At 26.6% G+C, this 11478-nt stretch overlaps 1 protein-coding gene across 1 annotated transcript; it reads left to right on the forward strand.

The window, feature by feature from the left end:
- The first annotated feature begins 3678 nt into the window (after positions 1 to 3678).
- LOC145836221 (alkaline phosphatase-like) lies at positions 3679 to 9358 on the forward strand. Its single transcript, XM_082944044.1, has 10 exons — positions 3679 to 3730; positions 4045 to 4166; positions 4426 to 4603; positions 5871 to 6052; positions 6599 to 6782; positions 6921 to 7076; positions 7398 to 7577; positions 7883 to 8005; positions 8408 to 8561; positions 8989 to 9358. Exons 1-10 carry the CDS (start codon positions 3679 to 3681, stop codon positions 9356 to 9358), a joined length of 1701 nt encoding a protein of 566 aa, XP_082800170.1.
- Positions 9359 to 11478: the final 2120 nt, after the last annotated feature.

The following is an 11478-nucleotide window of genomic DNA, read 5'->3' on the forward strand; positions in this document are numbered from 1 at the left end:
TGTTTTCTCCACTTTTTTAGTTTTTTAATTTCTTTATTTACACTGTTTAAAAATGTTTAGCTTTAAAATATTGAATTGAACAATTAATTTTACAAATTACTTCGAAGATTAATGAATAAAGCTGTTTAGAATAGTATATAAATAATGACCATCATACATTTAATCATTAAGTATACAAATATCATTCAAAACTAAAGTGATTTTCATTGTATTTATTTACTTGGTTTAAAGTTTATAAGATAGGTTTTCCATTAAACTAACTAAAAAATCAATGATGTAAAGACAAACGATACAATGTATGTAAAATTTAAGAAACTAAAAACAACGTTTAAAGACTAAAAATCGTTCTTAGGTTGTTTCAATAATTAAAAAAAATAAAGTAAATTATTTTTTACGCAATAGTTGGCTGTAATTGGAATAAGCAAACTTTTTTAAGCCTAAAAAGTAGTATACATGTATATTTTTTACAAACTACTTTAGTAGATGCTTTATATTCGTTTTGTTGAAAGAAAAAAGTTTGAAATTAAATAACTTGTATTTTTTATAGAAATACTGTTTTTAAATATAACGTGAAAATAAGAATAGTTAATGCTACCAATTCAAATCCAAGGTTATGGCTTTGATATATTTTAAACTAGCTATATTTTATTAACTTATCAAATCAATACTACAATAAGCATCTTTAATCACAAGCTAAACTAATTTAAGAAGTAAAAATACTTTTTTAGGTTTTGAATGTAAAAATCTTTAGTAGTTTGAAACTTTTTTCTTTAATAACTTTAAGAAATTTCAATTATATCAATGTTCATACAGGTTTTTTTTTGTTTAACACTTTTTAAAAGTTTTAATATTTAGTGCTTTAAAATAATGATTGAATTTAATTTATAAATAATTGTCTAGAGTCCAAAATAAATATTTGCTTTTTATTTTCCTTGTAGTTAAATGTTTTTAAATGAGCAAACATTTTTACAAATACTAAGTAATGTTTACTAATTAGATTTTTTTTTGTTTATTTTATTTGGTGGCTATTTTATATTTTAAGAAGTTTGTTTTTTAAGCAAAATATTTAAACGCCCGATAAACAACGACTTAGAAGTAAGTTGTAGTTTTTGAAACAAATTTTCTTTATAAAATATTTTAAAAGTTATAAATGATGCAAGATAAAAAAAACAGAAAACTAACTACGAGCGCTTATCAAGTCTTTCAGAAACAATTTACTACAAGTTAAGTATTTCATAATTCTACGAATAAGCATGTAAAATAAAGGTTGTTAATTGACAATGTTGTACAAACGACAAAACAACAATGTTTGTAAACAAGCAATAAAAATATCGTATATTTCTAAGTTTACAAAACTTGTGTACAAAAACATTTAGTAATATTTTTTGTTTGCACAACTAACTAATTGCTTGATATTTTTTATAGTTTAAAAGCTTTCATGTTTTATAAAACAACGTGATTTTTAACAAATTTTGTACATTAACTTAGTGATAAAAACTTTTATTAGAAGTAAATAAGTTTTAAATTATTTGTGTTGTAAACATTTTAATTTAGAATGTCTTTAAACCTGAAGCAAAATTAAAATAATAGAGAAAAGGGTAGTGAAAAATTAAACGCATAAATACAATTGCTTTGTGAACTAACTAGATAATAATAAACTTAATTTTAAATGATGAAGTAAGTTAACGGAAAGACATTTAAAACAAATATTTAAATGCTAGAAACTTTGTGTATTAAAATGTAACTAATAAAAACTGTTGTTAAGATCTATAACGTACACTAAAATTTGGTACATAAAACAACTATTTTACTGTTTAAAACTTTGTTTAAGCTTTATTTTGCTTATTTTTAAACTTACTTTTACAGCTGCTTTATCAAAAAAGTACTTTATATATTAAATTTATTTAACTTCTTGTTTTTTGTAATCTTTTTAGAATTTAAAAACGTTTTATAGTTTGTTTAGACTAAAATTTTGGTTAGAGTCAGTATGTTTTTTTAATTAAATGAGCATATAAGAAATCGAAGTTTAAATTTTTTCTGTTAAGCGTAGTAAAAAAATAAAAGATAGTTGTCAAATAAATAATAAAGGTTTTTTGGTTTATTTTAGTTTACTTAAGTTCATTTTAAAAATGTTTTATTTGCTTAATTTTTTTCAAAAACAGAAACAACTTTCACCTAGTTAATTATCTATGATTAATTTTACCTTTGTTTAAAATTAAACGTCGGTGAAATGATTTTTTAAGTTGTATAGTTTTTATAATGACAAAATGCATGAAAATAAGTCTAGTTTCCGGATGCAATAATGTAGGTAAACTCGTTATAATTGTTTCTCCTAGTTTTTGTAATTAAACAAACTCTCAAAAAAATAGCTTTCTCAAATTTTACGTCAAAACTTCAAATAAAAAAGAGCCGTGTTATTTTAATACCATTAGTATAAAACAATGTGTGTTTATTGATTTGGAGTCAAAACTATATGGGTTTATATTAGAATTTAAGTTAGTAAATTGATACTGAAAAACACAAAAAAAAAATACACTACTTTTACCTTTAAAACAGGCAAGTACAAATTATTTTCAGTAATTTTTCAAAAAATGTAGGTTAAACGTTTGTTTTTATAAGTTTGGGTAGTGAGCAACGTCATTGATACAAACTCTAACGTAGCTATGACAAAATGTAACCTGTTTTTAACCACATAAACTAGTTTGCGGTTGTTTAGTTTATAAATGATTCATAATTGAATTGCTTTTTAGAATATCACTCGACTTTTAATATTGTTTTTTTTTTGCTATATGCTAATGAAAGTTCAAACTAAAATAAGTTCAAAGCACGATATAAGTTCGCGGTTACATTTTTTAGTATGATTCTTAAATGCAAATTGGCTATTTTTTTAAATCGTTAAATATCAATAGTAAAATTGGTAAAACTAAAGATGCTTATAAGTCGAATTAATTTTCAAATGATAAAAAAAATCAAAATAACTTTGATTAAATAAATCAGTTTAATTATAAATCTTTATATATAAAAACTAAAAGTATGTTTTAGATGTTGTTTTCTAATTAGAAAAATTGTTTACGGCTTAAAAGAAAAAGTTTTGATACTATATGTTAGGGTGAACTTGAACTTTAAATAATTAAACATCTCGTTTTTCTTACAAAATCGCTTTTAAATAATTTAATGCTAGAAACAATGTGCGATTTTACTATATAATCCTTTTTGTTTTAAAGCAGTAGAATGTGTTAAGTTTATTTATTGTAAAGCTTTTAGCATTTTTTTATAGTTTATCTAGCAGCAAAGGTAATTTTGTTAAAGTATTGTCTAGTTCAAATAAATGGTTGAGCAGAATAAAATTAATCATTTAACAGTAAGATTTAAAAACATTTACGGTTTTTAGTGAGCTTGTAATTTCAGTTAATATCTTTTTCTTGGTAGCATATTTTATAAAACAATATTTTAGTGATAAACTTACACGCTAGTTATGAACTTGATTTTCTTAACACTTTTTTCTATTGTCACCATAGCATCATCAGATTTAAGTAGAACTCAATTTCAGTACTCGCAAGGTAAGTTTATTTTTATAAATATTTATTTGAATTTAAGGTTAATATAGTTATAATTTAATTTCTAGAGAAAAGTGCAAAATTTTGGGAACAGGAATCAGCAAATGAAAGAATAAGAATAATGAGAAATGTTCAAAACAACAATAGAGCAAAAAATGTTATCATATTTTTAGGTTAGTAAGCTTTTTATTTTGATTATTTATGTGACGGGCTTTAGAGTAGTTTACTTTTAAATTTATTATTTAAAAATAAATATAAATTTCTATAAAACACGATCTTATTTTTTATAAAAATCTTGACTTTTTCATCCATTTAACTGTAATCTAATGATAATTTTTAATATAGATAGAGTATTAATCATAACTAACATCTGTAAAACGACATACTTTTTAGTCAGCTATAAACGTTTATTGCTGACATGACAGAACTGTACTAAAATGCACAAATATATAATTTTATTTTAATAAAATTTTTATATAATACATAGGAGATGGAATGACGACAACTACGGTGACTGCTGCGAGAATTTTGAAAGGTCAGTTGAACAAGCAAAAGGGAGAAGAAGCAACTTTAAACATGGATATGCTCAGTTATAGCGGGTTTTCAAAAGTATGATCATATTACTTTTAATATCATGATATTTAGAAAAAGAATGTTTTTGAAGATTTAAATCTTTTATAGCAAGTTTTCTTTACTTATAAACATGATTAATTAGCAAAACAAGGTTTTTACGATAACTAAACTACCATATAACAAAGTTTTAAGTCATTACTTTTGGAAAACCATAGTTCTTTTTTTTTTCTAAGTTATACTTTTACTACTTTTTTATAACTTCAACTTTATGTGTATAAACCTTTCAAAACTGCAGACATACACAACTGACTCGCAAGTAGCCGACTCAGCTGCCACAGCAACAGCGTTCCTGACCGGAGTCAAGACAAACAACGGGGTGATTGGAATGAACGGGGCGGTTGCCAAGTCGACATGCAGGGGAAGCGGTCAGCACAAAGTCGAAAGCTTCATCGTAAAAGCCGCTAAAAACATGGGTTGGTTTCTGAATTCATGTGAATTTTTTTTAACAGCTTAGATTTATTTAAAAGTTTTTGGAAATTTTTAAAGGTAATGTACAATCACTATGAAATTGTTTAGTTTGCTCATATATTTATAATGTTTATACTTTAACTTTATGATTCTCATTTTAATGAGGCAACATTTCGGCCCGCTCTTTGTTTAGTTGTTTTGTTAAATGTATGCTTTTAATGCGAACGTGCACTGCTTTCGATATAAACTTATCTTTTAAACTAACGCAACTCAAGCTTTTTTACAAACGGTGGTTAGTTTGATTATATCTTATAAAAATTTATAGCTTCTGATGTGCAACAAGTATAATTAAATCATAAAATAAATAGTTTTTTTTTATTTTTCATTGAAATATCATGTTTTTTATATTATGGTAGTTCATTAGTTTGTTAAAATAAACTATTTCTTTTAAACTTAATTATATGTATTGTATAATGTGCTTATCTGTCTACACATTGTATGCAAAAATCATAGTCTTACCATAGAATAAATTTTTGTGAAAGGCTTCTACAAGAAACAAGTATCTTTAGTATTTTATACATTTTTATATTAGTTATAAAACAAAATAATTCAAAGTTAATAATCTTATACATTTTTATCTGCATTTAAACACTAGTACAGATTTATCATCTTAAGAAGAAGTGTGGCTAAAGGTCATTTATAATTAGTTATCGGTTGAAGCTCTTCTTTTGAGCATTAAATATTAATTTCAGCAACTTGAAACAAAGTGTTGGATTTTTTCCGGTTTAAAAATATTTTTAAAACAGTTCTTGATGCTATCTTTACAACGAAAGGTTTATGAATGCTCGGTCATTTTAAAGGTTTTACATTTGTACACAAATGTATGTTTTAAAAGTTACGTGATACACAAGACTTTGAAGTAAGTAAAACTACAATTAAATCATGATACACATGAGATTTAAGAACAGTATTGAATTTTTTTAACGAATCGATTATTAATACTTAAATTAATTCAACATGTTCTACCATGTAGCTTATTGATTAAACTTTTTAGCGTGACTAAAACTACGTAAATGATGATTGTATTTTATTTATTTTTATTTTAAATTAGTTTAAACAAAATGTTTAATAAAACTTAGTAATATATATAGTAAAATTTCCAGTCGGCTGCAACTTTTTATTATCTTGAATTGAAAAAGATATCTTGTAAAATTTATAATCAAATTTTTTAAACTTAGAGTCTCTATTAAGAAACGTTTCCTTGGCAACCAGGTAAATCGGCTGGTGTCGTGACAACGACACACGTGACTCACGCCACCCCCGCAGCAGTTTACGCTCACACCCCAAACAGGGAGTGGTACTCGGACGTACAAGTGAAGAAGTCCGATGAAGCGAAGCATTACAAGTGCACGGACATAGCTACACAGCTCATTGAGAAGTCACAGTATCTTGATGTAATTTGCTTTATTTGTTATAGTTGCAAACTATGCATATATATTTTTTGTTTTTTGTTACTTGTTAAACTTTAGTTATAAAAGTGCAGTTAAAAGCATTTAGCAATGTGGAACAAAAATTTGCGGTTTTGTTTTTACCTACTGGCTATATTTAAAAAATGCTATATGTACAAACTGTACTATGGTTAAGCTAAATTAGACCAAAATTATATTTCTAGCTAAAAACTATACTTTTAAAAACATTAAAAAAGGTTTTGTGGTAAAACCTTACAACTAGGCTTTTATATTGATAACAAAAAATTACTAGTGCTTTATTATTGTATCCTTTTAGTATTTTTAGTTTAAGATAGTAATTTATAATACTGTACTACTAGAAGGGCCGCAGATTACACCTTTCTATACAGTGCGGTCTGCGAGCAACTTTTCCTAAAGGAAACTGACCCATTTTTTTATAAAAGGCTGTCGACCCCTCAACTTATAAATATAGAAAATACATTAAAATAAAATTAAGGGAAAACAAATCATTTTTTTCAAAATGAAAAAAAGGTAGTTCTTGGAGGAGGAAAAAGTTACCTACTACCAAAGAACAGAGGAGGAAATAGGGAAGACAACAAACATTTAGTTAATGAGTGGAAGGCGCAAAGGAAAAATGAAGGAAAATATGCAAGATATGTAACAACGAAACAGCAGCTTTTAAGTGTTAACTCACAAAATACAGACTCCTTGCTCGGTAAGTTTTTAATTTTGTGCAAAAACAATTAAAAACAAACTACATATGAAAATTTTTTCAATGTTATAAAACTTTTTTACGAATGTAGTATTAATAGTTCAGGTCATTTGTTGAGGCTGAACAGTTTAATTGTTCCAGGGCTGTTTGCAAGCAAACATCTTGAATATGATCTGTTGAGAAAACAACAAAGCGGAAACGACCAACCTACACTTGCTGAAATGACGAGGAAAGCCATTGAAATTTTGAAGAGAAACCCAAAAGGCTTCACATTGCTTGTTGAAGGAGGAAGGATTGGTTAGCTTACAAAAGTTGTATAAAAACGTCTAATTTAGTAGATCTTATGCATTTTTAGTTTCAATGTCGTATTCTAATTACTGTTTAGAGCTTAATTTCATTATGGAAAACTATATTTAGTTTTATTCAATACATATATATATATAAAATAATTTAGTACTTAAGTTAACTTTTTTTTCAAATAAGGTTTTTGTTACCGAACAACACATTACATTTTACATAAAGCGGTTAGGTGGTTTAGGTAAACTTATGTTTAATAAGTCTTTTTAAACTAAATAATCTTTTGCAACCAAGCAATGCTTGAAACTTTACTTCATACAGATCACGCTCACCACGCCGGTAAAGCCAAGTTGGCGCTCCACGAGCTGCTGGCCTTCGACGACGCGGTGAAAGTGGGCATGGACATGACGTCGATCGAGGACACTCTGCTGGTCGTCACGGCAGACCACGGACACACCATGGCCATGGGAGGCTACAGTGTCCGCGGGAACGATATTTTAGGTATGCAGTTTGGGTAGTTTGAAAACTCAACAATATTTAGTTAAACTAGGTTTTTAACACCTTTTTTGAAGTTACTAAATAAATTACAATTTAAGTGAAAAATTATATAAAAACTGAAAAAAACGTTTTTCTTGATTATACAATATTTGTTTATCAAACAGTTGTTTTTTAAATATCTAAAAAACAGTTATTTATTTCTAAAACATGTATGTAATTAATGTTAATTAATACAAAAAAAATTTTTTTTGTTTATATCAAAAAAAAACTGTTTTTATCAATGTACAAAGATGAAAAACACTTATCAGGGTTGGCTCCGTATCAAAACCACCCAGAGATAGCAAAGGACAGCAAGCCGTACACGACTCTTTTGTACGCAAACGGTCCCGGGTACAAGTACGACGAAAAATTGGCGAGAAACAGCCAGGGTTGTCCTCACGACAGGCCACGGGTAAACAAGCGTCAAGCAGCAGGTTTTTTAAAATATTAAAGATTTTTTTTTTTATTAAGACGGCTATTTTGAAACTTAAAAACCAACCAAAGTTGTGTTTAACTTTTAAATAAGTTTTTTAAAAGCTTAAATAAAATCAAAATTGACTATTTGTTATAATTATTTTAAACGATATTTTTAAATGTTTTAAAGTATAAAGTTTAACTAATATCTACTACAATAATTAATAATTTTTTTTAACTGTATTTAAAAATATGACTTTGACTTGTTTATTAATCAACATTTTGACTCCAAACAACGTACATATTTAGTTAAACAACTTAATTCACAAGTTGTTTTAAGGACGCATACACTTCGAACTTTTTCATATTAACACAAAAAGTAAACTCCGCAGAAGACGACTACAAACAGCAAGCGGCAGTCCCGCTGAATTCTGAGACTCACGGAGGCGAGGACGTGGGAGTATACTCCAGGGGACCGCAATCTCATCTGCTGACTGGAGTGTTTCAGCAATCATACATCGCTCATGTTGCCATGTACGTTATTTTTTCTTTTTTTAGTTAAAATTGCAATGGCTATGCGAATCTTAAGCTTAAGCGACGTTTAGGTGTTCATAGGAGTTACTTTCTGATAAATTAGTGCACCATCTCTAAGGACTTTTAAAAGCGTTGTTTAATTTTAGTAGCTAGTCTTTGAAAAATATTAGTTTTTGTGGATACAGTTTGTCAAGTTTGTAATACTTATAGCATTATTACTTTTAGCAAATATTTATTGTGGCGTTTCACAAGCAAAAACATAGTTTTGAGTTTTTTTTTTCAAAAAAAGAAGTTTATTGAACTTTGAAACACTCTTAAAGTTAATTTTTATAAAAAGCATTATCCAGACATTTTAATTAAAAATTTAAAGAATTTTTTAATTTAAAGACAAACAGTGTTTCAAATTCTAAACAAGACTAACAACTAGGTACGCAACTTGCACAACACAGCCTTGCGCTCCTAAGGACCCGGAAGAAAAAGACAAACCGGTCGATCCTGTGCAGCCCAGCACAGTTGGTAGAAAAACAACGCAAAAAGTCACAGAGTCGCCGATTCAAACGAACGACACTGAAAAGGAACAAGAGAAAAACACTAATGACGTTTCAACAATCGACGTGGTGACAGTTTTCGGTGGCAGGATGACGTCGTCGAGGGTCCAAGCGACCATCAGCGCGTTGATCGCAGTAGTCGTGGTTTTGGGTGTGATGGTGTTGTGTCTGATTTTGTTCTTGTACAAGAAACTGAGGTTGCCGAAAGGGACTTTGGGACTGCGTGTGCCTCAAGTATCACCTCACTGATGCTGAAAAATTGTTTTGGAAAAGAGGTTTTTTAAAGTGGTTAAACTAAACTCTTGTTAAGCTGGTGTTGACAAAGAGAAGCTTGTGTAGAATTAAAACGCAAAAGGATGACTTTTAAAATAAAAAAACTCAAGTACAGACAAAAGAAGATAATAGCACAAAGTATTTGAACAAGCGTAGTGTGTATACTAAGTTGAAAACAATATATCTCTTTAGAAATGTTTTAAATTTAAGTCTTTTTGAGTTTCAAAGTATAAAAATTTAGTTTAATTGCATTTATACTTCTGAAAATTATCTCTACAATATGTATTTTTGATACACTAAAATAAATTCTTTAATTCAAGAATCTCAAAAAAAAATTCTGATATTTATGTAAATAAAAGTTAAACTTACTTATAAAATTTTTTTAAACATTTTGTAATTAAGTAAAAATAATATTATTAGTATTGATCCTCAAAACTATTTTTTATTTCATTTTGTTACCCTTATTAAAATTTTGATTGTGTAGTGTGAATAAACATTTTTTTCAAGTTTTTGACAAAACTTTTTATGTAAAGAGTGTTAGATTAGATTATAAATTTGTTTTAAAACTTCGACATAAAATATCTTAAAAAGTTAAGGTACTTAAAATATTTTGACATAAATACATTAACATTTCCTTAAACTTACAAACAAACTAAAATAATCTCAGTTTTTACAAAAAAAAGATTTACAAACATTTGTTTTTTTTTTGCCTTTAATTGGCATTGTCATTACTTGTCTATATGTTTATTAAAATAATTTAAATTCCATTGTTTAAAATAAAGTTTCTAATTTTATAGCACAATTTTGTTTTCAATTAGTTTTAAATTACATTTTTCTCTGAAACAAACTCATTGAACTAAAAAAATATTTCAAAACAAGTACTTTTTTTCTGCTGCCTCTGAAATATGCTTTCCTCGTTAAAGTTTAAAAAAAAATTAATTAACAAAACTTAATCGCAAAAAATACTAGTATGTATTTTAAAATTATTTGCAACTTAAACAGTAATATAGTTTTCAACTTTATTATGGTGTTTTATTTATTGAATTTCAGATATTTTAGAGAATCGTGGTTGTAAATTAGAATTTCTTTGTACTAAAAAACTGTATTTAGTCTTTAAACTTATTTTAGTTTTATAAATAAGTTTGTGCATCTGTACAAAGTATTCTTGTAGTAATAATTTTACTAGGAATGTTAAAAAATATACATTAAAGAAAGTTTGTACTCTATTTAAAAGTTGGCAAACTTTACTTCTACAAAACTTAGATAAGAGGTTATTATAATAGTATTTTTAGCCAGCGTAGTATTTTTAAACTTGAAAGTAATTTGTGGAAATATACAACAATCTTATTTAAAACAAGTATACTAAAATCTGTTCTTAATTTTATTTTAACTACAATCACGGTACCCTTTATTAAATAGCTATTGTTGTACAGCATTTTTACCTGTTTAAGTCCTACCAGCAACATATTTTTTTCTGGTAAATTTTGCTCTTTAGCAAGAAAATTTCTCACCTCTAGTCTATATTAAACTCTGATAAATCAAACTACGGATACTTCAGTATGTTACCAACTATTTTTGAAATACTACAAACTTTAAAATTTTGTTGATAAATGAAAATTTTGTACCAAACTGTTTTGTGTTTTTTTCATCTTTCTTAATAAAAAAAGTTTTTTCTTAACAGTTGGTTTAAAGCGCCAAGACTAGATACAAAAAACTCTTAATTACCTAAAGTTTAAAATTTTAGGCATTGTTACTTAGGTTGACTTGACAATTCAAATTAAAAAAAAATACTTAAGAGACCATATCTCAAAAATTATTACACATTTGAAAAATTTAAAATACTTTTGTAGATCTTATTAATATATATAGATATTTTTCTACTTTGTAAAACTTTAAATAATTTTAAGATACTTAAAATTTACTTAAAATAAGTATATTTTTAAACTTATTCTAGTCATATCTTAAAAAATTTTTAAAGTTTCGCAAAAAAAAATGGCTTATAGATATTATATATACCTACAAACGTATTTTTTATTCTTTTTTTTTCAAATATACTATTTTTTTGAGTGGTGGCACTTGAAACATTTTTTAAGAAT

Source organism: Thalia democratica, chromosome 1 (assembly GCF_965202585.1).
Source record: "Thalia democratica chromosome 1, ktThaDemo2.hap1.1, whole genome shotgun sequence".
Lineage (NCBI taxonomy): Eukaryota > Metazoa > Chordata > Thaliacea > Salpida > Salpidae > Thalia > Thalia democratica.

What these genes read in the sequence shown, in the direction of transcription:
- LOC145836221 (XM_082944044.1), top strand. Translation starts at nt 3,679, where the DNA reads ATGAGAAATGTTCAAAACAACAATAGAGCAAAAAATGTTATCATATTT. An exon ending in AAAAGCCGCTAAAAACATGG is followed by an intron (nt 4,604 to 5,870) that starts GTTGGTTTCTGA and finishes CTTGGCAACCAG; the next exon opens with GTAAATCGGCTGGTGTCGTG. An exon ending in TACATCGCTCATGTTGCCAT is followed by an intron (nt 8,562 to 8,988) that starts GTACGTTATTTT and finishes ACTAACAACTAG; the next exon opens with GTACGCAACTTGCACAACAC.